Below are 26,738 nucleotides of genomic sequence, written 5' to 3'. Positions count from 1 at the left end.
AGACATGAACCAATATTTTCACATCACTTATATTTTATTTATTGACTTTCCTAGTTTTCTAAATACGTAGAAGGCTAATCATCTACCTCTCCTTCTTTGGCACTATCAATTCAGTTAACATATATTTTGCACCAGCATAGCTCTGAAGCAGAATGTACTGTAGCTCAATTCTCTCGTTTCATATAACACATCGTTAAGAAAGATTTAAACCTAAGATTTTTTTCCTGTAATATACAAAGACTTTGTAGTTTTAAATGTGGTTAAATGATTGGAATTCTCCATCATTTCACTGCAAACTTGACAACAACTTTTAGAAAAATCTGAAGTTGCTGTGAATGGTTTCTTGCTTCTCTAGATGCTTCTCTAGAAGCCTTCTACATCATCTTCAGATAAAGACATCAGGTTCTTTTTTTTTGCATAAATACCCAGATTTAAATGCTTGACTGTCTGTGTTTTACAGCAAGTTTTAATGGTGTTTAAAACTACAATAACTATTTATCAAACTCACTGACAATGCTAAAATAATTTTCACATTTCCTCAAATAATATTTATAATATTAAAGATGGTCATTTTATATTAGGAAATTAAGATTTTCAGATTCTGTTTTAATCTACATATTCCATATAAGTGAATGTTTATAAAAGGTTTGCTAAAGTTGTGCTTTTTTTCTTCATGACTTGCTGGCTCAAGAGAATTTTTCACTGCTTTAGCTGCTTGATGACAACGCTAGGTTCCAGAGATCCTTTTGAGATGATGCATAAGAGCAACTAATTTCAGAAACATTTCATGCCATAAAGATTGCTAGATCGTTTCTGGGGTGTCAAGGGCAAGTATTTACAATCCTACAGTATGTAAAATCTGGCCCAATAATTCTTAAAAATATTAGAACTTACTTACACTGAACATATATGGTGAACAAACTGTATACTTAGACCTCTCAACTTGGCATTTGTATTAGCACCAAACAGCCCATCGTATACCACCTGTGAAAACAAGACTGTGAATAACAACAATTTAAACAGAAACACATACAATTAATAGTTTAAAGGGCAAATTAATACCCATTTTATATTTTGTTTCGTTTTAACAGTTTGTGAGATTATAGCATAATTTTCCAAGTTTGCACTGATACTGAGGAACCTCACAGTATTTTTGAAAATCTTATGTGCACTACATTAAACTCCTGGAAAAGTATTGCGGCATGATGAAAATTATGTTCCTCTTACAAAAAAAAATCTCTTTGCAATTAGTGGTTAGACCTCGGGTAAGTCTCCGCTCACTTTATTAATCTCAACATTTCCTTGTATTTAATTGTTACATGAAATCCTAAATGAATTTATTTGTGATCTCTAATTTATGATTGGCTTTGAAATCCACAGAAGAGGAAAATAACTCACCTCCCTCCATCATAGATTGAACAGACATAATTTGAGTCCCAGAAAAAGCAAGATTCTATAAATTAGCCTATTGGTTTCTGAATGGTGAGAATAATGAATTAAAGCACCCTACAGTGAATTCAAGATAACAGATCCTTCAACATTTTCAATTTAGTATTTCATAGCAAATAACAAATTTCCATATTTCATTTAATGTTCACGGTCCTGTGAGTAATTCAAGCAAGTATTATGTTCCAGTCAAGTATTGAAAATTAGTGTATCTATGAGAAATTCAAATGCTGGGTTAATAATGTCTGCAGAGGGAGAGTTTTGTTACCACCTATGTAGAGAAAACTAATACGGTATGCTGCATAACGATTAAGTGCTTGGTGGAAAAACTTCTGATGTATCCACTGCAATTTAATTTTTATTTTCCAGTATCTGCATTTTTTGATTTGCAGATCACAGCTTCAGGGGAAAATCTCTTAACTTTGAGTGTGTGCTTCAGGTTAATGATTAGTTTGTCAGAAGCAAGAATTTGTACTAATTGAGACTGTCAATACCTCTCATGATTTTGAACACATCCACTAAATCTCCCATTTACTTTCACTGTTTTAATTGCATTTATCTCTATAGTGATCACGTTTCAAGATGCACGAGTCTTCACGTTGACAAAAACACCTGCAAGGATTATTTCAATGGTCACAAGCTGCAAGCAGATCTCCTGGTGCTAAATTGCAGTAGTTCACTGACTCATTTGATTCTGTATATAGAACTCCATGCAGCAGCCCTGTAAATGGAGATTTAATTAAGTTATTTATATTCCAAAGAGAAGGAGGATTATTTTTCTCCATGTGAAAGGTCTAGTAGAGCTGCAAAGAGAATGTTGCAGGGCTATTTATGTTTTGATTCACATTTCATTGTCAATACTGCAGTGTAGATGGCCTATAGGAAACCTGCAATAGCAATAAATGCAAATGTTGTATAGTCATGTGAGAGGGAGGGGATTCTGAGGAATCCTAGATAACCACAGTTAAGAAATGCTATTATTAATTAGCAATAAAAATGAGCACATATTTAACTCTTGGCAGCACTTTACCAATCAACAGATAAAAATGACAATAATAAATAACACAGGAAAATTTAGGATTCAGTTGCATCATATTTCAGATGAGGCACTAAGTAAGGTGGACTAGCAAAGTGCAGAGTTCAGTCCTTTATAAGTTGTAAGTTATCTTTTCGAACATAAATTTCCCTGAAATAAATTTCGGGTTGTTTTGAAGAAGCTGAACACATTAACGTTAGTACCTGTATGCTTGCTGGGAATGTCTCTGCTGCCTGCCTGGACCGCATTAAATGAGGGAGAATCTTCAGTTTTACTCTGGTGCTAACTGGCTCCCGTTTTAGTTCAGGCTTTAAAGCCGCTCCCTGCAAAAGATTAGCAGACATTCAGTTGGTAACGGAGACTGGAAAACAAAGCTCAATAAATGTTATAGGCAACATAGAATGAAATAAGACAGCTCACATTAAGAACAAGACCATTAAAATGGAACAAAGACAAGCTGCCGGAGAAACTCAGCAGGTCAGGCAGCATCTGTAGAACAAAGCTTGACATTTCAGGAGGAGATCCTGCATCAGGACTGAGTGTTGAGGGGAGACAGCCAGTGTAAAGAAGCCAGTGGGAGAAGTGAGACACAGGCTGGTTGGTAATAGATAGAACCAGGTGAGGAGAGAGATGATACGCAGGTGGAGCCAGCTGATGAGAAGCAGAGGTAGAACAGGTGGAGAGAAGGAAGCGTGCACCAGTCTCTAACCATTCCCCTCCACACCTGCTTCCACTGTGCTAAGATCAGTTAATTTAACCAAGATCAAGTATAATCAAAAAAGACAGTGCATTTATCCTTTGAGTCAACTGAACAGTTGTAAAGACACAGCATCATTCTATGTATTTTCAGTGACTGAGTTTTGGAAATAGTTGAAAATACAGGCATAAATATGACTAAGGTGAAAATTCCAATTCGAATCTTTGATACCTACTCTTCTCATTTCACTGCTTGGATTAATTATGTGCATTTATAAAATACAATATTTACAAGCAACAATTTCAGCTTATACAAAGGTGGTTTTCTGGAGGGACAGAATTAAAAATACCAGCCCAGCATGACGTTTGTGAATGACATGAAATTACTGCTCCTGGCAATATTCCTATCTGGAATGAGAATGGGTAGATACCAGAGTGTATAATTGTCAAACAGAGTTTAAAGGAAGGAAATGTTGCTGAGCTGCTGAAGCAACTAACCGCTGGTAATAGAGTCACAGCTTAAAAAAGGAGCAAGAATTGGATGTTCAGGAAGAAAGGGAAGCAAAGCTGCGTGAGTTTTACTATTAATAATTGAGAATATTATCATGCTGGAGAGAGGGTATCTGGCCTGGATAAACTGTAATTAAAACTTGGAAAGCAAAAATTCAATTGAACAATAGGTTTTAAGTGAAGATGTTTCGGTTAGTCTTGAAACTTTGCTGAGGTGAAGTGTGGGCAAGTTAAAACCACCATTCCTTGATAATGTTGTTAAAAATATAGCAGGAAATTAAAAAAAACAAGTGATAGATAGTTGCAGGTTAATGAACGTGAAAAAGAAACTGATTATAGAAAGTTCACAGGATAAATGAAAATGTAAATGAGCAAAAATCAAAGAGACAGGATGAGAAAAGACTGATAAAAAGGAATCCAAAAGAATTCTACAATCTGACAGGTACAAGGGTTGCATGGTGAGAGGTGGGCTGAACAAAGGGAAAGTAACCACAAAGGCAGGAGGCTTGGCTGTGATTAAAAAAAAATCCACTAGTCTTTACCAAAGGATGTAAAAGAAAATGTAATTGAGAATCTGGACTAAAAATAGCTAAGAGGAGATAACAGAAAAGTTAACTGAACTTAAAGTGGATAAATTACCAGAGGCAGATAGGATGATGCATCCTAAGTTAAGAAGGCATATGGTGTATTGGCCTTCATCAATCGTGGAATTGAATTTAGGAGCGGAGAGGTAATGTTGCAGCTATATAGGACCCTGGTCAGACTCCACTTGGGAGTACTGTGCTCAGTTCTGGTTGCCTCACTACAGGAAGTATGTGGAAGCCATAGAAAGGGTGAAGAGGAGATTTACAAGGATGATGCGTGGATTGGGGAGCATGCCTTACGAGAATAGGTTGAGTGAACTCGGCCTTTTCTCCTTGGAGCTAAGGAGGATGAGGGGTGACCTGATAGAGGCATACAAGATGATGAGAGGCATTGATCATGTGGATAGTCAGAGGCTTTTTCCCAGGACTGAAATGGTTGCTACAAGAGGACACAAGTTTGAAGTGCTGGGTACTAGGTACAGAGAAGATGTCAGGGGTAAGTTTTTTTTTTACTCAGAGTGCTGAGTGTGTGGAATAGGCTACCGGCAACAGTGGTGGAGGCTGATACGATAGGGTATTTTAAGAGGCTTTTAGATAGGTACACGGAGCTTAGTAAAATAGAGGGCTATAGGTAAGCCTAGTAATTTCTGAGGTAGGGACATGTTTGGCACAACTTTGTGGGCCGAAGGGCCTGTATTGTGCTGTCAGTTTTTCTATGTATCTCCTTGCCTGCCCATCACCTCCCTCTGGAGCTCTACCCCCTTCCCTTTCTTCTGTGTTCTTCTATTCTCTCCTATCAGATTCCCCCTTCTCCAGCCCTGTATTTCTTTTGTCCAATCAACTTCCTAGCTCTTTACTTCACTCCCTCTAGGGACGTGTTCGGCACAACTTAGTGGGCCGAAGGGCCTGTATTGTGCTGTAGGTTTTCTATGTTTCCGTCACTAGGACAAGTGTGCATGAATTTTAAAAGCTAATGTGGCTTGGTTGAAGGGAAATTGTATCTGATTAACTCGACACTTTAGTTTTTACTGAGGGATAGTGGGGGTCGATAGGAAGAATGTGGTTGACATGGTATATAAACACTTCCAATCAATGTTTTGTAAACTACCATGCAATAGGCTTGTCATCATGTTTGGATCCCACAGAAATAAGGGACATGGATAAAGTTCCACAAGGGTTAGTGTAAACCACCAATTCTTCTAATGTCTATTAGCAAATTAGCTTAAGCAGGACAGGGCACAATTTCCCTCCAGATCAGACTTTTCCTGACATGTAAAAGTATCATTGTCCTATCATCACTGGTTTAAAATGCTGCGACCCCTGACTTAGTAGCACTTTAGGAGCTGCTTAAAGTTGTAATTCAGGGAGAATGGAAATATTTAAAATGCAATGCAAATACTTAGAATGAAAACATAAGTACTAGTGGTATACACTGATGCGCTCAGTGTTTCCAATCACTAAGGAAATTATAAATGTCAAATTCAGATTCACACTTCATGATTTTGCATGCTGCCTGTATTCAGATTTTCATTTGAACGACTTCTACAGTATATTACTTAAGCCAATTATTGAAAGCACAGAATCTTGAGTATTTGGTCAATGATAAATGGTAACCAGGACTTCTGAAGGAAAGGTAAAACAGCTAACAAAACAAACATACCTCTTTTGTTTTCAGTGGTATGTCTCCCAGGTAAATCTTGTAGAGTTTATTGACAATAATTGGATTGTTCCAGTCAATTACTCTGTGAAAGGTTTCAGAACATTAATTTTATGTTGAAAACATTTCTACCAATCTGCATTAAAAAAGTCTTAACCAATTCAAAAATCGACCAACCACAATATTAGAGAATTCAGATAAAAGTGTCATTGCATTATTAAAAGCACAACCCTTTTCCTTTAAATAAGTTTATGGAAACGCTATAAGGTTTTTTAAAAAAAGTCACATCAAATAAAACTGAACAACAATGGAAAAAATTGCAATTGCAAACTGGAACTTTTGAGCAATGATTTTTTTTTAATTGTTCTACTCTACCCAAGTCGTCAACAGCAGATTTAAATCCAAAACTCAAATGGAGCATTGTAGTCTGCAAAGACATAGCGGGCTGAAAAGCACGTTCCTGAGATGTAATGCTCAACGTTCTATGAGGACTTGAGCTGAAATATGACCTAACAAGTGCTGAATTACCATAGTAAGTCCATGTTGTATGAAGCAATGGAAAACAATAAGGTTTTCCAGAGAATGAGTCCTAAACAGGGCTAGGGTAGATGCAAGCCACTATTTTGCTGTTTCTTTGAACTACTTTGTAATAGTGGTGCTGAGAGTCAATTTCCACTTAGAAGAGAAGCGACAACTTCTATTTTCTATTATAGCCCATCTAAAATAAAATGCATGATTTTCAGATTGGAAAATTTTCAGTGCAACATTTCCAAAAAAAACTTTCAAGCATGGTAAATCCTCTTACATAATGGAAGCCCCATTTCTTACCTCTGCCAGCTTTTCACCTCCATATCTGCAGCAGTTGCCACGCTGTGCCGAGTATCACTTGATGCTACCACCAAATGAACAATTGTTTCATTTTCTGGTATCTGTTCCGCTTGGATAAATTTCAGAATTCCTAATTTGCACTAGTTTTGAAAATAATTAAAATTAGTTAGTAGTTTTCCAAAAATAAAAACAAGAGTATGGTGAAATTAATCAGTGCCTATGTGGCAAAAGGAGGAGAAACATAAGTTAATATTTCAGGTTATGAAATGTTAACCCACGTTTTCCTTCTTAAAGGCACTGCCTACTGAATATTAGTGAATATTATTTTGATTTCAGATTTCTTAAAATCACATTCCTTTGCCTTCACCAAAGTTGTTTTTTTCTTGATTATATCCTCATACAACCACCAAAGGTACTTCAGAGTTATTAGCGCATCAACTGATGATTGACTGAGGGGCTGATAAGACAAGAGATCATAAGACTGATCAGTGTGGTAGAACAGAGGAATACAGATCATATTTCGTTGAAAGTAGCATCATAGGTAGATAGGGTTACAAAGGAAGCGTTTAGCATGTTGGCTTTCATAAATCAAAGTACTGAGTACTGGAATTGAGATGCTATGTTGAAGTTGTATAAAACATTGGTGAGGCCTAATTTGGAGTGTGTGTGCACCAGCCTACAGGAAAGCTGTCAATAGATTGAAAGAGTGTAGAGAAAATTTATAAGGATATTGATAGGATGTGAGGACCTGAGTTATCGGGAAAAGTTGAATAGGTGGACTTTATTCCATAAAGCATAGAAGAATGAGGGGAGATTTGAGTATACAAAATTATGGAGTATAGATAGACCAAATGCAAGCAGGCTTTTTCCACTGAGGTTGGGCGAGACTAAACTACAGGGCACGGGTTAAGGGAGAAAGGTTAAAAGGAACATGAGGGGAAAACTTCTTCACTTACAGAGTTTAGAACAAGCTGCCAGTGGAAGAGGTGGATGTGGATTCCACATCAACAGTTAAGAGAATTTTTTTATAGGTACATGGATGGGAGGGAGGGCTATGGTTCCAGCTGTAGATTAATAGTGGCATGGATTAGATCAGCCAAAGGGCCTGTGTTTATGTGCTGTGTCATGTTCTATGACTATATTTGATGGTAATGGTAATAGTTGTTCCAGATTTATATACAAACAAAATTGTTCTATTCTCACCTGTCAATGTGGCAGTCTAGATTGAATTCTTGTACCACTTTATTTTTTAGGGAACCTTAATTGTGTTTCTCTTTGTTTTATTTGAAATGTTTATGCCCCTTCAAAATCTTCACTGCAAATTTCAAAAAGTAAGATTATCTGAAATTATTTCAGTTTTAATCATCAACTGTCCAGCTCTAAGTTTATGAACTCTTAATGAAAATGCAGCATATAGGATTACGTGAACTGCTCCCTCCCCAGACTCTATGATCCTTAAGTTATGCAACTACAGCTTCCACATCGCCAGCATTTTTGAATCTGGCTGTGGACTGGGCTCCCCATGTTTTTTTTTGAGTTGTTTAACATCTTTCCCCTGAATGCTCATAACGGTTCTGCAATTTTTTAATGCTTCTTAATAGTGCTGCTGAAATTTGCATACAAGTCATTTCCCCAATGAAAAAATATATAACATTTCACTGACATAAAGCAGAAACTTATGTGGGCAGTTTCATATTTACAACATGAACTGAGAATTTATAACTGAAATATAGAACAAAAGACTGCATGATTTTCAACTGGGATGGATTTAAAATGTGTGCATTTTAGTCTAATAATCCTCTGCCTAGTAACTCTCTTCATTTGAAGTTTTGTTTCCCTTCCAGGATAACTAATTTCCATTAAAATGTCTCTAACAATATGTGATGTTAAAAAAATTATAAAAAGGTCACAGATTTCCTCAAACAGATTGAAATCATTGATGACTCATTCTGGTTTTCTGCCAAATACAAGATCACTGATATTAACTGAAACCAAGCTCAATTTAAGGCCAGCAGGGATAATCCTGGTAATTTCAGACCTGTGAGTCAAACATTAACAGCAGGAAATTTACTGGAAAAATTCAAACGAAGTGGATTAATCCACATTTAGAAAGGCAGGGATTATTTAAAAATACTCATCGTGACTTTGTTGAGGGGAAGGTTGTACTTGACCAATTTGGTTGAATTTTATTAAACACGTTGATGAGGGCAACGTTATTGATTGTAGGCTGCATTTAAGCTAATGACAGAGTCTTGTATGTGAAACTGGTCCAAATGCCCACAGCCTATGGAATCCAAGGGATGTTAGGAAACTGGATCTAAAATTAGTTTGGTGATCAGAGGGAGAGGGTGACAATAGTTGTTTTTGTGATTGAAAGCCTGTGACCAGTGGTGTAACATAAGGATCATGCTAGGATCCTCACTGTCCTTATCTATATAGATGGCAATACAGAAGATAAGGTACGATTAATAAAGGTTTAGATTACATCCAACTTGGTATTATTGAGGTGTTATTGGCAGTGAGAAGGGTAGTCTTAGGCTGCAGGACAATACTTATCAATTGTTAAGAATGGCAGACAAAAGGCAGATCAAATTTAATTCTGAAAAATGCATAGTATACACTATAGAAGGACTAATAAGACTAGGACACACATAATGAACAGTTGGCCATGAGGGTATATTGAGGAGCAGAGGGTCATTGACGGACATACAATAAATGAGGTGGTAAAAGCAACAAATGTGATTCTTTCCTTCACTGGTCAAGGCAGGGAATCTTAGAGCAGAGAGATTATAGTATACAATATAAGATATTAGTTAGATGCAGCTAGAGTACATTATGTAGTTCTGGTTGCAGTGTATTTTAGTTATGAGGCAGGATCTGAAAAAGCTGAGTGTTTTCTTTGGTGCAAAAGAAGCTAAGGGAGGACCTGATAAGAGTATTTAAAATTATGAGGGGCATAGGGGTGTTATAAGCAAGCTTTCAGCTTAGAAAATGAGTGTAAATCTAATGGGTGCAGTTTTAAGGCAAGATGTAAGAGATTTAAACAGGATCTAAGGAAGAGTATTTTCACCCAGAGTGTGACTGGAAACTGAAGCACACTGCTTGATACAATGGATACAAGTACTCTCACGTTTACGAAGTATCCAGATGAACACTTAAGTTGCAAAGGAACAGAAAGCCAAAGGTCAAGAGCTACTTTAAAGGGAAGGGTAGACTAAAGTACCTATTTTTGAGCTACATAACCTTTTAACTGAAGGTTGCAGTGGTTATAAATACAAACAGCAGTAACTAAAAGTTGATTTGAGGCTGGACAAGACACTCACCTCTATCACAACTGTAGTAGAGTCCAGCAATGGGCACTTAGCATCAAGTGATAAGCTTCCCATATACTAAAAAGACCATGGCAGACTAACATATTTGTAAACTAAGACACTGCAGGATTTATGGTTACAATTCTTTCAAACGCTGCAATTTGTATTCACAGTTATTTATTTTTGCAGAACTCTAAGAACAATATAAGCGTGAGCAATTCTATGGTGGGCTAGCCCTATTAACATCAATGGATCTGGGATTGAGAGGGTAAACAGCTTCAAGTTCCACAGAAAACACATCACCGAGGACCTCACGTGGTTTGCACACACCAGCTGTGTGGTGAAAAAGGCATAACAACTCCTCCTTCACCTCAGACGGTTGAGGAAGTTTGGTATGGGCCCTCAAATCCTAAGAACTTTCTACAGGGGCACAACTGAGAGCATCCAGACTAGCTGCATCACTGCCTGGTATGGGAACTGTACCCTGTACCTCCCTAATTGCAGGACTCTGCAGAGAGTGGTGCGGACAGCCCAGCGCATCTGTAGTTCCCATGATTCAGGACATTTACTAGGACAGATTTGTAAAAAGGGCCCGTAGGATCACTGGGGACCCAAATCATCCCAACCACAATTTATTCCAGCTGCTACCACCTGGGAAGCAGCACCACAGCATAAAAGCCAGGGCCAACAGGCTCTGGAACAGCTTCTCCCACCAGGCCATCAGACTGATAAACTCACGCTGATGAGTGTACTCTATATTACATTGACTGTTCTATTTATTATAAATTACTATGGTTGCACATGGCACATTTAGATGGAGACAAAGATTTTTACTCCTCATGTACGTGAAGGATGTAAGAAATAATGTCAATTCAAGTCAACGATTAAACATGAAAAAAAGAAATGGAAAGACAAACCATTTATGGAATTAATTTAAACAGTCAAATCTTCTCCCCCACCTCAAACAGAAAACATTTCAACACCTTAAGAGAATGATTTGCCTGATCTGGTTGCCAATCTCTACTCATCTGACACTTTTTAATTAGGGTTGGTCTCCAATAATGTCACATACAGGCTTTGAGAACAACTCTCTCATTAGCATTTCACGTTTGAGCTCTGTGATACATGGAAGAAGCTTGTTCCTGTTCCAGAAGACTGGTGAGATGGGAAGGTTTTGTACAGGGTAGTGGGGTGGTGGTGTAAGAAAGAATGCTTAAAGGCCAGTTTAATTGCACCAATGTATTTTCATAAATCAATCAATAGCGTAACTTATCTGAAGAAAGGTAAACCCTCCCAGCAAAAACCAACCTCACAATTAGAAGTGCTACATTATTTTCTTTTAGGTGGATAAGAAATATTACAGTAAGGAAAGAAAATTAACTTCCAGTTTAAAATCAATAATGACCAACTGTAAAACCTGTAGAAACATGCAAACCAGAGGAGTGGGTTATGATATTATAGTCCCATAGCTGTAGATAAATGTGGATAAATTTAGATACAACAGCCTAGAAAGAGGGAGTACATTACAAAAGACTGCTTGAGGTGATCTATTCATACAAACTCTTTACCTGTTCCAATTGTTCAGCTGTCCAGGGGTTATCACCAACAACACGTTTAGCTGCGTATGAACTCATGCCTGGCGGTGGCTGAGCAAGCCCAACACCACTGACCCCTTGCTGTGGACCTTGACTTGGCCGACTCTGGGGCTCACTCAACACAAACCTAAAGAAAGAACCAACTGTCAGATGCAATAATCTATTTTAGGTGGCCTGGGCAGGCAGATTTTTTTAAGAAGCAAGTGGGTGAAGAATTTAGATTCAATAAACCACTATAACCTTACAAGATGCAAGAAAATTTATTGGTAGATATTAAAATAAATATAAATGCATTCCAAGACAGCTTGATTTTTCCAGAACTTCTGTCTTATACCCATAACTCAGTGATCAATGCTATTGGAAGGGTAACGAAACTAAAAGCATAAATAAAGAGAAATATTTCTGTTTGATTGTTTTAAGGATTTTCCTCAAATTCTGACTTCTATTAAAATGAACTTATAGTGCAACAAACCTCATGATGACCACAGAAGCACTCCATACAACAAAACGACAAATGTCAGGAGACCACTTTACAAATGTGTTCAACTCATGACCTTTCTGGCCACAGTATCCATTGGGCTACCCCCACACTGGACACACAGGCTCCATTTGAGACTGACCTGAAAGGCCAGAATTCATAAGATAAAGAGTTAATTTTGAGATTTTTGGAGACCGAGTAATTTCCAAACCTGAACAGAAAATATGCATTCTCTTTATATGTCTGCACAGGTAAACGTGCTACACTGTGGAGTACTGGGCTGCCCACAATTTTTGAACTGATTCGTTAGGACAACAATGGAGAAAATTGCTGCAATGTCACAAAAGGCTTCCATGGCTAAGACATCCTTTAATTAGAAGAGTAAAAGGATCACAAGGTTGGCCCTCAAGATTCAGCAACAATCTGAGGCAAAAAGTTAAAGTTTTAAGTCCTATCCAGACAGTGGAGCCCAAGAATTTACATCAGTGGGGGATTGCAATGTAGCCAGCTTGTAGATGTAAAAATGAGGAGCTGTCTGCTTTTTCCAGCTAAAATATCCCAACCATACATTAAAAGCAAGACATTTATCCCTTCTTTCCTAGCTAATATTTATTTTTTCCAGTCATCATACCTGAAAAGATCTGGTCATTCACTTGTTATTTTTTTGAATTTTTATTAATAATTCATATACCTTCAGCATGAGTTAACTGCGAAGACTCACACACCAGCTCTGCTCAGCAGACTGCTTTATCAAGAATACTAACTGCTTCAAATTTAGATGAAGAAGTGCATTAAAATGCACAGGACTTCTCATGGACTTGACAGATTATAATACATCTCCCATTCAGCACTTAGCTTCTCTATACTTTCTTGGTGATTACTAAAATTAATAATGTGTGAAATAGTTCCTTGCTACAGTCATCTCTGGGCCATTATCAATATGTTAATGATCATTATAAAATCTTCATTCATCAAGATAGAATGATAGAATGGTTCTCAATATTTTACTCAGTGTTATCACAAAAGAGCTGTAAAATAAACATGCATCTTAACTGAGATTGGTAAAGAGACTTCACTACTTTGGTTCCATAATAAAACCAACTCTTGTGAAACAATAATGATTTATTAGGAAGTAACTGAAGGAGCAGGAAGATTTAACATGGATTTATGAATGAGAAATTATGTTCAACAAATCATGACATTTTTAGAGAGAACTAGCAGAATAGTAATAGGGAAGTAATAAACGTGGTGTATTTGGTTATTCAGAAGTTTCTTCTTTGGGTCCAGTGCAAAACATTTTTAAACAAGATTACAGCAGATGGTTAGCTATCTGACGATCTAACTTGTCCAATGCTGACCGAAGTACCCGACTGTGTTAGTCCCATCTGCCTGCATTTGACCTACGTTCCTCTAAATCCTTCCTATTCATGCCCTTGACCAAATGGCTTTCAAATGTTTTAATTGGACCTGTCTCTTCTACATACTCTGGCAAGTTATTGTACATACCCACCATCCTGTGCGTGATGAACGTGCTCACTGAGTTCCTTTAAATTGTTACCATGTCACCTTAAATCTATGCCCTCTAGCTTTGGTCTCCTCTATCATGGAAAAAGGCTGACTATCCACCTTATCCAAACCCCTCATCATTTTATAAATCACTACAATTAGAAATCAACTCAGCCTCCTACACTCCAGGGGAAGCAGTCCCTCCTTACAACTTAATCCTCTAGTCCTGGCAACATCCTTGTAAATACTCATTGCCTGAATCACATCCTTCCTGTAGTACAGTACACAACACTTAATTGTCTCATACCGCTGTAATATTATGTCCCAACTCTTGTGCTTTCTTCACCACCTTGTCTAATTGTGTCACCTCTTACATGGAACTATATATCTGCACACCTAGATATCTCTGTTCCATAACACTCCCCAGGGCTCTGCCATTCATTGCATGTTGTACTCTGATTTAATTTCCCGAAATGCATCAAATCATACTTGTCTGAGTTAAATTCCACTTACCATTCTTTTGCCAATATTCCCAATTTATCTAAACCCTGTTGTAATCCAAGATAATTTTCTGCACCAATTTTGGTGTTATCTGTAACCTGGTTGACTAGATTACCCTGTGACTTAACCTCTTGGACCTGCCTATCTTGCTAAAATGGCATTGGAGGCCATAAATGAGCGTGCATTAAAAAAGGGTCATCAGATCGAAAACAGAATTTGGAAGAAACTGGTCAATTTTCAGATTGGGAGGCTGTGATCCCAGGGAATGCCCAAAAAACCTTGTGCTGTAGTCCCAGTTATAACCTGTATAATGATGTGGATGAGACAACCAAGCACTAAATTTCCAGGTTTACTGATAATATAAAGATGATATCAATCATTTTAGATAGAGATCAAAGATCTTCACCCAGGACATAACAAATACTCAGAATGTTTTACTCTGAATGGATGTAAGGTCCAAGTATTAATAGATTTCTTTTGATATCAAGGAATATGGGATTAGTACAGGAAAGTAACACTGAAGGAAAAGATTATCAATGGTTTTATAAAATAGAGGTACAGATGCAAAGGGACTAAATAAACTATTTCTGTATCTATATGTTCTTTTACATACCCATAAGGCATCAATAGAACATCCAACATGAAGTCTAATAACTGCTGAACAATTTCTGGTTTCTCTCCCAAGTTGAAAACAGATGCTCCTTTGGTTTTTTCAGCTGGATATTTCACATGATATAATGTTGGAATCAGCAACTGCATTAGGCTGGAAGAGAAAACAAAGATTCTCAGCTAATAAGCAAATGTGTAATTAACTCATAAATGTTAATTTCAAATCATAGAAAATGGAAACAACCGTACACTGTAACATTTTTAGTCATTTGATAAACTTCGCAGGAGTTTGAAACTGCTCAGTTTCCACTGCTGCGCCACCGACGTAAAGAGGGGTATGAGTGGTGTGAGTTCTCCTAAAATCCATAACCATTTCCTTTGCCTAGCTGACATTGAGGAAGAGGTTATTTGCACAGCACCAGACCTCAAGCTCTTCGATCTTCTCTCTGTAGGCTGTCTCATCATTGTTGGTGATGAGCCCCATCACTGTTGTGTCATCAGCAAACCTGACAATGTGTTTTCTTAAATGTTTGGTTGTACAGTCATGCACGAGCGGAGTATGCAGCAATGATCTCAACACAGCCCTACCCACGTTATGGATGATGGGAGGAAAGAGCGTTTATCCTATCTGAGAACCGTTGGTAAAGAAGTCAAACACCAGTTGCAGATTAGCATATTTAGAAAGAGGAGTTGAAGTATGTTTACCAAGGTTTGAGTGTCAATAGTGTTCACTACCAAACTGAAATCCAGAAAGAGCACTCTTACTTACGTAAGTGTCCTTGTTTCCTTAGTGTGTCCTAGCCAGTTGCATAACAGATGCTACTGCATCTGTCGTAAAGCAGTTCTGTCGATAAGTATTGCTAAGTGTCCACTGTGGCAATAATGGAGCTTTAGATGTGCACCATTACCAGCTGTTCATTGAGCCTCATAATTGGTGTCAGTAGTAGTCGTTTAGTTCTGGAGGTGTCGAGTTTTTTGGTACAGGGATGATGGTGGCTGATTTGAAGCATATGGGGATAGCAGCCTGGATGTGTGAAGTTCTGAAGATGTCCATAAAGATGTTAGTGAGCTGACGTACACACACTCCCTGAATATTTAACCTGGGACATCACCTGGCCAGGCAGCCTTATGAGGATTGACTCTCTGCAGAGTTCTTCTCATGTCTGCGGCTGTTACAAACAATGGCTGCTCACCTGGAAAAACTTGCAGCTGAAGGACACCGAATAGTATGGTCAAGAGTGCTGATCACCCTGCCTATTTCATTTTCTCTCTTCTACCTTCTGGGAGAAGATACAGGAGCTTAAAAACTCAGATTACCAGACTTAAGACCAGCTTTGGACTATTAATTTACCTCTCTAGGTTACTCTGTTATTGTCACTCACTTCAGCATTTTATTTTGTACTACTTTAGAATGCACTACTATCTTTGTACCATTTTGTTGCTTAAGCATCACTGCAATAATTGTATTTATTATTACTATGTATACTGTGAGCTTTGTGCAAATAGGCAACTTCATTGCAGCCTGGTGTATATGATGTACATTCCTGCAAATTCTTAAACTAATATTCCATGACAAAAGAATCACAATTGAGAAAAGATGACTTGCTGATGTATGAAATGCTAATATATATGCCAGAAATTTAATAGCTTTGGTAAAATTAGGAATAGGCATAGGCCACCTGTCCCCTTAAATCTGTTATGCTGTTTGACTGAATTGTACTGAAATGAGGGTAGTGCAGTGGATGTGATCTACATGGATTTTAGTAAGGCATTTGACAAGGTTCCATATGGTAGGTTTATTCAGAAAGTCAGAAGGCATGGGATCCAGGGAAGTTTGGCCAGGTGGATTCATAATTGGCTTGCCTGCAGAAGGCAGAGGGTCGTGGTGGAGGGAGTACATTCAGATTGGACGGTTGTGACTAGCGGTGTTCCACAAGGATCGGTTCTGAGACCTCTAATTTTTGTGATTTTTATTAACGACCTGGATGTGGGGGTAGAAGGCTGGCTTGGCAAGTTTGCAGATGACACAAAGGTTGCTGGTGTTGTGGATAGTGTAGAGGATTGTCGAAGATTGCAGAGAGACATTGATAGGATTCATAAGTGGGCTGAGAAGTGGCAGATGGATTTCAACCTGGAGAAGTGTGAGGTGGTACACCTTGGAAGGCCAAACTCCAAGGCAGAGTACAAAGTAAATGGCAGGATACTTGGTAGTGTGGAGGAGCAGAGGGATCCGGGGGTACATGTCCACAGATCCCTGAAAGTTGCCTCACAGGAAGATAGGGTAGTTAAGAAAGCATATGGGGTGTTAGCTTTCTTAAGTCGAGGGACAGAGTTTAAGAGTTGCAGGGTAATGATGCAGCTCTATAAAACTCTGGTTAGGCCACACTTGGAGGACTGTGTCCAGTTCTGGTCGCCTCACTATAGGAAGGATGTGGAAGCATTGGAAAAAGTACAGAGGAGTTTTACCGGGATGCTGCCTGGTTTAAAGAGTATGGATTATGATCAAAGATTAAGGGAGCTAGGGATTTACTCTTTGGAGAGAAGGAGGATGAGAGGAGACATGATAGAGGTGTACAAGATATTAAGAGGAATAGATAGAGTGGATAGCCAGCACCTCTTCCCCAGGGCACCACTGCTCAGTACAAGAGGACGTGGTTTTAAGGTTAAGGGAGGGAAGTTCAAGGGGGATATTAGAGGAAGGTTTTTCACTCAGAGTGGTTGGTGCGTGGAATGCACTGCCTGAGTCAGTGGTGGAGGCAGATACACTAGTGAAGTTTAAGAGACTACTAGACAGGTATATGGAGGAATTTAAGGTGGAGGGTTATATAGGAAGCAGGGTTTGAGGATCCGCACAACATTGTGGGCCAAAGGGCCTGTAATGTGCTGAACTATTCTATGTTCTATGTTATGTTCTATGTAACCTCTGCATCCTATGATAATTTGTTGCTCCCTTACTTTTCAAAAGTGAATCTGCCTGTTTTAAAAGTATTCAAAGCCTTCCATCATGTTTCATGCAAGAAAATTCCAAAGACAGGGCAGATGTCTTGAAGATTATGAATGGATAATTATGGACAAAATGGTTCCATTTGTGGAAGAATCCAATGCAAGGGACCTTGTAAGATTGTTATTAATAAATCCAACAGGGAAATAACACAAAAATACTTTATTCATGAACTCATTTGAATGTCATCTTGTTAGCATGGGAAGCTGTGGTGGCACATAACTTTATGCATTCAAAAACACTTGATAGGTACATGAAGAGAAAGAAAGACATGCCAAGCGATGGAAAACAAGGCAATTAAATGGAAGGAAGCTGGAGAATGTAAATGCCAACACACACTAATTGGTTCAAATGACCTGTTTCTAGTTTATATAAATCTACACAATTCTACAGCATACCAAACATATATCCACCTTGAGGTGTACAGGAATTCAATACTTGGAAACACTGAGGCTATTGATATTTAATCGTGCACAACATATTTAATAGCTGAAGCTGCAGGTCGTTCCTTTTACGCCTTGTGGCACATCGGGCAGCATTATTGCTGTTTCTATAGCATTTGACTGTTTTTTTACGAGGCTGGGTTGCTTGCTCGATGCCTAACCCAGCATGGATGGAAAGCATGTAAGGAGCTGGCCAGATTCGCCTCGAAGTCTGCTGCTGATCCCATTATACCATCAGCCTGCTAGCTGTGATAGGCGGGAAAATAATACCCCAGATAGAAACTGGAGACAATAAACTAAGATTAAAAATGTGTGAAATATTATTCATTGCATAATCCATCAATGTTTGATGGATAATGCCTTTCATATATACGAAGGACTGGAATATTTAAAACCTGATCAAGTTAAGAAGTGTATATAGCAACGTAGGCCTATGTAGGTACAATTTTATACCTCACAGACAGTTAATAGAATATTTTTTGTTGTTCATTGAGAGAAGACTTTTGTCCTAAATGAAATTTTATTTCTATCTGTAACCTGACAGAAAGAGCTCTGTGCCTTTCGGACTTTTCGATGGGGCTTCTATCATCATGAGCACTTGCTTGTGGGAGAGGTAGTGCGAAGTTTAAAAAGAGCTTGGGACCTTTCGAGACTTTTTGGAGGGCTTCAATCACAGCAGTCTATTCAGCACTTGGCAAAGGCTAATAAATAAAGTCAGCTGTAAGTGGAGCGACGATAGAGTGAGTGAGTGGTCAAGCTTTGGTTCAAGAGGCTTATGTGAGAAGAGGCGAAGGTCCTAAGTTTCTGGAAAATTGTTTTGCTTTCTTTGTCCATTAGTACATAGCTAATGTGGTGAGAATAGGTCCAGATTAAGTGTTATGTACTTCGTGTGAACAGTGGGAACTCAAAGACCTCCAGTCTCCCTGATAACTACATCTGCATAAGGTGAATTGTGGTGCATCTCCTTAGAGATTGTGTTTGAGTCAGTGAACTGGACAATATTCAGGGACTCATCTTTGAATCTGGATGAATACGCCACAGTTGTCACCAACTTCATTAAGACATACGTGGATGAGCACGTACCTTTGAGAACATATCGGGACATACCCAAACCAAAAGCTATGGATGAACCAGGAGATGCAAGGTCTGCTGAAGGCTAGTTCTGTTGCATTTAAGACTAGTGATCCAGATCTATACAAGTTGTCTAGGTACAACGTGCAGAAGGCCACCTCTGTCACGGTTTGCAGGCCAATACTTCCTACAAGGTGAAACCTAACATCATGAATGGCCGTGATGCGTCTCTCCCAGATGAGCTCATAGTCTTTTATTCACAGTTTAATGAGTGGGAGAATAATGTTATACGTGTACAAATCCCTGCAGATTTGATGACCCTGCAATCTGTGACTTGGAGGCAGACATCAAAGCATATGTAAAGAGGGTGAACCCTTGCAAGGCACAAGACCCTGATAGTGTACCTGGTAGAACACTGAAAATCTGTGCCAACCTGGAGTATTCAAGGACATCTTCAATCTCTCACAGCTCCAGTTGGAGATTTCCACCTGTTTCAAAAGTGTGACAATCATACCAGTGCTCAAGAAGAACAGGGTGTGCTGCCTCAATGACCATCTCCAAATTGCACTCACATCGACTGTGACGAGTACTTTGAAAGGTTCGTCACGGCCAGAATCAACTCCTGTTTAAGCAAGGACCTGGACCCATTGCAATTTGCCTATCGTCCCAATAAGTCTACAGTAGACACAATCTCACTAGCTCTCCATTTGATCTTGGATCGGCTGGGCAATAGTGATCCCTACATCAGGCTACTGTTTATTGATTACAGCTCAACATTCTACACAATCATATCCTCAGTTCTAATCGACAAGCTCCAAAAAGAAAAAAAAAGGGCCTCTGTACTTTCTTTTCCAACTGGATCCTTTACTTCCTTACTAGGTGACCACAGTCAGGGTGGATCTCTTCCTTGCTAGTAATCAACATTGGAGTAACTCAAGGATGCATGCTAAGCCCACTCCCCTACTCTCTCTACACTCACGAATGTCTGGCTAAGCACAGCTCAAACACCATCTATAAATTTGTTAATGACACACCTATTGTTAGCAGAATTTCAGATGCTTACAAGGAGGCGTACAGGAGTGAGACAGATCACTTGGTTGGAATGGTGTCACAACGACCTTGCAATCAACATCAGTAACACCAAGGAAATTATTATGGACTTCAGGAAGGGCAAGTAAAGGTAATACACACTAGTCCTCATCATCAGATCAGCAGCAGAAAAGGTGAATCGTTTCAAGTTTCTGCATGTCAACATCTCTGAAAATCTATCCGGGGTCCAACATATTTGATGCAAATACAAAAGAGTTATGATAGCTGCTATATTTCATTAGGAGTTTGAGGAGACTTAGTATGTCACCAAAAACACACACAAATTTCTATAGATATACCATGGAGAGCATTCTAACCGGTTGCACCACCACCTGATATGGACGGGCCACTGTACAGGATTGGAAAAGCTGCAGAAAGTTGTAGACTCAGCCAGCTCTATCATGGGCACTAGCCTCCCTGACCTGAAGAACGTCTTCAAACTATGATGCTTCACAAAGTGAGCATTCATCATCCAGGTCCCTCATCACCCAGGACTCCTTGATGGTAGCAATGAAAAAAGGAAGAGCCTGAAAACAAAACATCTCAGGAACATCAGAATTCTGAATAAACCCATGAACACTATCTCACTTTGTTTTGCTCTTTTTGCACTACTTACTTTATTTAGTGTAATTTTTATACGTATTTCTTATTATAACTATAGCTTTTAAAAATTCTTATGTATTCCAATGTGCTGATGCCACAAACAACTAATTTCATGATATATGTCAGTGGTACTAAACCTCATTCTGTGTTAAGGAACCAGAACTGCAGCTGGATGACCTTCAGCTCATATAGCAGAATGAGGAGATGATAGATAAGAGCTACAGGGAGGTAGTCACCCCAAAGTTGCAGGAGGCAGGTAGCTGGGTGACTATTCAGAGAGGGAAAAGAAATAGACAGCCAGTGGAGAATATCCCTGTGGCTGTTCCCCTCAAATACAAGTGTACCACTTTTGGTACTACTGGGCAGGGGAAGGGAAGCTGCAGCGACTGGGTACCTGGCACTCTGTCTGACTATGGCTCAGAAGGGAAAAGGGTGGGGGGGAAGAAGAGAAGAACAGTTGTGACAGAGGATTCCATACTTAGAGAAGCAGGACAGGAGATTCTGTGGATGTGAAAGTGACACCTGGATGATGTGTTGTCTCTCAGGTGCTAGGTCAGGGATGTCTGGGATCAGGTCTACAGCATTTTAAATGGGGAGGGTGAACAGCTGGAAGTTGTGGCACATATTGGTACAAATGACAGATAGAAAAAGTGATGAGGTGAAGGGAAAATATAGGGTGTTAGATAGGATGCTGAAAAGTAGGACCTCAAGGGTAGTAATCTCTGGATTGCTGTCTGTGCCATGTGCCAGTATGGAAAAGAATAGGATGATTTGGCAGACGAATGTGTGGCTGAAGAATTGATGCTGAAGTAGGGTTTCAGATTTCTGGATCATAGGGATCTCTTGTAGGGCAAGTATGACCTGTATTAAAAGGACCAGTTACGTCCAAACTTGAGGGGACCAATAAGCTTTCAAACAGGTTTGCTACAGCTGTTGGGGAGAGTTTAAATTAATTGGCAGGGGAATAGGAACCAAGTGATAGGGCTGAGGATGATGCAAGCAGCATACAATCAGATGGATTGTGCGGTGAGACTGAGGAAAGACGGGCATATGATAGGGCAAGATTGCAGACAGTGAGATGAGTTGAAGTGTAACCTGAGGGGAAAATTGGAAAGTGTGAGGATACAGGACTAAAGGTGTGATATTTGAATGCACGCAGTATACAGAATAAGGTTGATGATCTTGTAGCCTAGTTTAAGATTGGCAGGTATGATGTTGTGGGTATCAATGAGTCATAACTGAAAGAGGATTCTTCATTAAGGAGTTTAAGGTACCGGAACCCTTTGGAGAAAATGACCACAATATGGTAGAATTCACCTTACAGTTTGAGAGAAGTTAAAAATCATAAGTATCAGTATTACGGAGGAATAAAGGCAACTACAGAGGCAGGAGAGAGGAGCTGGCCAAAGTTGATTGGAAGGAGACACCAGCAGAAATGATGGCAGAGCAGCAAAGGCTGGAGTTTCTCGGAGCAATTTAAAAAGTGCAAGACAAATACATACCAAAGATGTAGTTATTCGAAAGGGAGAAAAGACAACCATGGCTGACAAGGAAGATCTTAGATAGCATAAAAGCAAAAGACAAAGCATATAATACAGCAAAAATTAATGGGAAGCTAGAAGATTGTAACACTTTTAAAACCCAACAGAAGGCAACTAAAAAAGCAGTAAGAGAGAAAAGATCAAGCATGAAGGTAAACTAACCAATAATATCAATGAGGATATCCATGGTTTTTTCTGATATATAAAGAGTAAAAGAAACACGACAGTAGATGTTGGATTGCTGTAAAATGATACTGGAGAGGTAGTTATGAGGGGCAAAGAAATGACAGATGAGCTTGAGTATTTTGCATCAGTCACACCAGCAGTACGCCAGAGATTCTAGTGTCAGAGACAGAAGTGAGTGCAGTTGCTATAATTAAGAAGGCACTTGAGAAGCTAAAAGGTCTGAAGGTAGACACCTGGATCCACCTGAACACTAGGTTCTGAAAGCTGAAGAGATTGTATGGCATTAGTAGTGATCATTTAATAATCACTAGATTCTCATACGATTCCAGCAGACTGGAAAATTGCAAATGTCACTGCACTCTTTAAGGGAGAAAGGCAAAAGGAGTCATAGACTACTAGTCTGACTTCAGTGGTTGGGAAGACATTGGAGTCCATTATTAAAGATGAGATTTTGGAGTACTTGGCGGCACATGATAAAATAGGCTAAAGCCAACATGCCTGCCTTAAAGGGAGTTCTTGCCTGACAAACCAGTTGGAATTCTTTGAGGAAATAACAAGCAAGATTGATAAAGAAGAGTCAGTGGATTTTCAGAAGGCCTTTGACAAGGCACTGCACGTGAGGCTGCTTAACAAGAGCCCATGGTACAGGAAAGATATCATCATGGATAGAAATTAGCTTACCGGCAGGAAGCAAAGAGTGGGAATAATGGGGGGGCCTTTTCTGGTTGGCTGCCAGTGACTAGTAGTGTTCCACAGAGGTAGGTGTTAGGACTGCTTCTTTTCACATTATATGTCAATGACCAGGATGTCAACTGATGGCTCAGTGGTCATGTTTGCAGCCAATACAAAGACAGGTGTTCAGAAAGCATGGAGTATGCAGAAGAACTTAGACAGATTAGGAGAATGGACAAAAAAGTGACAGATGGAATATAGCGTTCAGAGTACATGGACATGCATTTTGGTAGAAGGAATAAAGGGGTAGAGTATTTTCTTAACAGGGAGAAAATTCAAGAAATCAAAGGTGCAAAAGAAGTTGGGAGGCCTCATGTAGGTTGAGTCAATGATCAGGAAGACAAATACCATGCTAGCATTTATTTCGAGAAGCCTTGCATATAAAAGCAAGCATGTAATGCTGAGGCTTTAGAAGATATTGGTCATATGACACTTAATTTTTTTCAAAATTTAAACATAACATAGTTTGAGAAAACCAGTGAAATGTGGTAGGGGGATTAATTTCTTTCAAATTCAACAAAATAGATCTTTTGGCCATTAATGCAAGGAATGCAATCATCCGACAAGCAGAGGGAGATAAATGAATTGACTCCATCATTGGGAAACCAAAGATTGCAGTAATAGGATGAAGTTGTAAATCAATATTCAATACCGTAGAAATAATATCAAAAATGTCTTTCCAATATTTTTCCAAGGACAGATATGACCAAAACATGAGTTACAGAAGCTATCTCAGAATGACAACTGTCACATATAGGATTTATGTGGGAATAAAAACAAGCTAATTTATCCTTCCATTAAATTTGAAAAGACTTGGAGGCCATTCATTCAATATTTTCACATGATGTAATTTGACTCTGTTCCAATCCTACTTTTTTTTCTGGTTTTGATCTTATATATGTAGAGACGATTGGAGTTGGGGACACTGATGATTTTTTGTCTTTTCTTTTTTCTATTAGTTAGTGGTTAGTTTGTTAGATTAGTTCTTGTTTTTTGGGGTAATAATTTTTTTTCTTTTTCTCTTTTTCTGTTTTTTTATATATTGATATTCCTAGTTTTTTTTGTCTTGTCTATATTATATTTGTATCACATATGATTTGGGAAGACTTAACTATATTGTACTTATTGCTTAAGTATCCTTTTGTGCTCATTTTAATTTTGTAATTTTGTAATCCCAATAACTATGTATCAATCTTATGTTGATATAAATAAAAGGATTGAAAAAGAAGATATTGGCCATACTGCAGTTTAATTATTGAGAGCAGTTTTAGGCCCCTTATCTATGAAATATTGGCATTGGAGAGGATCTAAAGGAAGTTCACAAGAATGATTCTGCAAATGAAAAGGTTAACCTTTGAAGGGTGTTTGACGGCTCTGGGCCTGTACTCACTGGAGTTTAGAAGAATGAGTAGGAACTTCATTGGAACCTATCAAATTTTGAAATACCTAGATAAGGTGGTTGTGGAGAGAATGTTTCTTATATTGGGGGGAGTCCAATACCAAACTCCAAAACCTGGGCCTCTAAACATCCTTCTGCAACTGGATGCTCAATCTCCTCAATGGAAAACTAGTCTGTGTGAATAAGTAATAACATCTCCACCTCACTGATAATCAACATTGGCATACTTCAAGGATGTGTGCTTAGCACAGAGCTCTACTCTTTCTACAGCTACAACTGTGCGGCTTGACTCAGATCAAAAGCCATCTATAAATTTACTGACTACACAACTATTGTTTATAGAATATCAGATGGTGATGAGAAGGTGTACAGGAGTGAGATAGATCAGCTGGTTGACTGGTGTCACAGCAACAACCTTGAACTCAACATCAGTAAGATCAAAGAACTGATTGTGGACTTCAGAAAAGGTAAGGTGAAGGAACACACAACAGTCCTCACTGAGGGATCAGAAGTGGAGGCAGTGAGCAATTTCAATTTCCTGTATGTCAACATCTCTGAGGATCTATCCTGGGCCCATCATATTGACAGACTTACAAAGAAGGATCACCAGTTGCTATATTTCATTAGTAGTTTGAGTAAAATTTGGTAGGTTACCAAAGACAGTCGTAAATTTCTAAAGATGTGGAGTTGACTCTCAACTGGCTATATCATTGTCTGTTATTGGGGTGGGGGGGGGGCATCGAAATATGCTGCAGGAAGTTGTAAACTCAGTCAGTTCCATCATGGCACCAACCTACTCATTATCTAGGACATCTTCAAGGAACAATGCCTCAAAAAGGCGGTGTCCATCATTAAGGACCCCATCACCCAGGACATACCCTCTTCTCATTGCTGCCTTCAGGGAGGAGGTACAGGAACCTGAAAGTACACACTCAATTCAGGAAAAGCTATTATGGTACTTTTCTTCAAATCAAGCGTAGAAGGTTGAGGGGGGATTTGATTTGGAGCGTAGAAGGTTGAGGGGGGATTTGACCGAGGTATTTAAAATTTTGAGAGGGATAGATAGAGTTGACGTGAATAGGCTGTTTCCATTGAGAGTAGGGGAGATTCAAACAAGAGGACATGATTTGAGAGTTAGGGGGCAGAAGTTTAAGGGAAACACGAGGGGGTATTTCTTTACTCAGAGAGTGATAGCTGTGTGGAATGAGCTTCCTGTAGAAGTAGTAGAGGCCAGTTCAGTTGTGTCATTTAAGGTAAAATTGGATAGGTATATGGACAGGAAAGAAGTGGAGGGTTATGGGCTGAGTGTGGGTAGGTGGGACTAGGTGAGATTAAGAGATCGGCTCGGACTAGGAGGGCCGAGATGGCCTGTTTCTGTGCTGTGATTGTTATATGGTTTATATGGTTATAAAACAAGGGGACATTTCTGTGACGAGATCTGAAGGATTATTCTAAAGTGGACTGTTCCTTTAACAAGGGAGAGAGGGAGTGAACAGCTTGTGTGCTTATTCAGCAGCAGGGAGAGAGAGAAAGTCTGTGAGTTGTCTTGGAAACTGAAAGGCAGAGCTATATGATGGACTGCTCGTGTTCAGCACTTGGAGATATAAGCAGTCAGTCGACTTTTTAATTAGACACACAATGCCAGAGGCAAGGAGGACACTGGTGAGCTTTGTGTACCCACGACAAGGGTGGGGTTTTGCTCACAGTATGGACAAAGGGGTGACCAGTGGGGAGCTATCAGTGTGTTTAATCCTGGTCTGGGTTGATAACTCCACCACAGAAGATGGCATCCTCTTTTTGTAGTCCCAGTCAGTGACTGTAAGTTTCGGGAGCTGGAGGATAAAGTGGAGGATCGGCATCGGCGTTGGGAAGACAAACCAACTCTCTCTCTCTCTCTCTCTCTCTCTCCAACTCAA

General features: G+C 39.1%; 1 protein-coding gene across 1 annotated transcript in view; it reads right to left on the bottom strand.

Annotated features, from left to right (window-relative positions):
* ecpas (Ecm29 proteasome adaptor and scaffold) overlaps positions 1–26,738 on the bottom strand; it is a 155,506-nt gene that overhangs the window by 111,366 nt on the left and 17,402 nt on the right. The window contains exons 5-10 of the mRNA XM_059974826.1: positions 14,762–14,911; positions 11,637–11,790; positions 6,758–6,897; positions 5,933–6,014; positions 2,686–2,805; positions 899–984 (exon numbers count right to left, since the gene is read on the bottom strand). Coding sequence (XP_059830809.1) covers positions 899–984; positions 2,686–2,805; positions 5,933–6,014; positions 6,758–6,897; positions 11,637–11,790; positions 14,762–14,911 — 732 coding nt within the window. The remainder of the gene's footprint in view (positions 1–898; positions 985–2,685; positions 2,806–5,932; positions 6,015–6,757; positions 6,898–11,636; positions 11,791–14,761; positions 14,912–26,738) is intronic.

This window comes from Hypanus sabinus, chromosome 7, assembly GCF_030144855.1.
Source record: "Hypanus sabinus isolate sHypSab1 chromosome 7, sHypSab1.hap1, whole genome shotgun sequence".
In the NCBI taxonomy this organism is placed as follows: domain Eukaryota; kingdom Metazoa; phylum Chordata; class Chondrichthyes; order Myliobatiformes; family Dasyatidae; genus Hypanus; species Hypanus sabinus.
The sequence above is the reverse complement of the archived record's forward strand: the minus strand, read 5'-3'. Positions and strand labels throughout refer to the sequence as shown.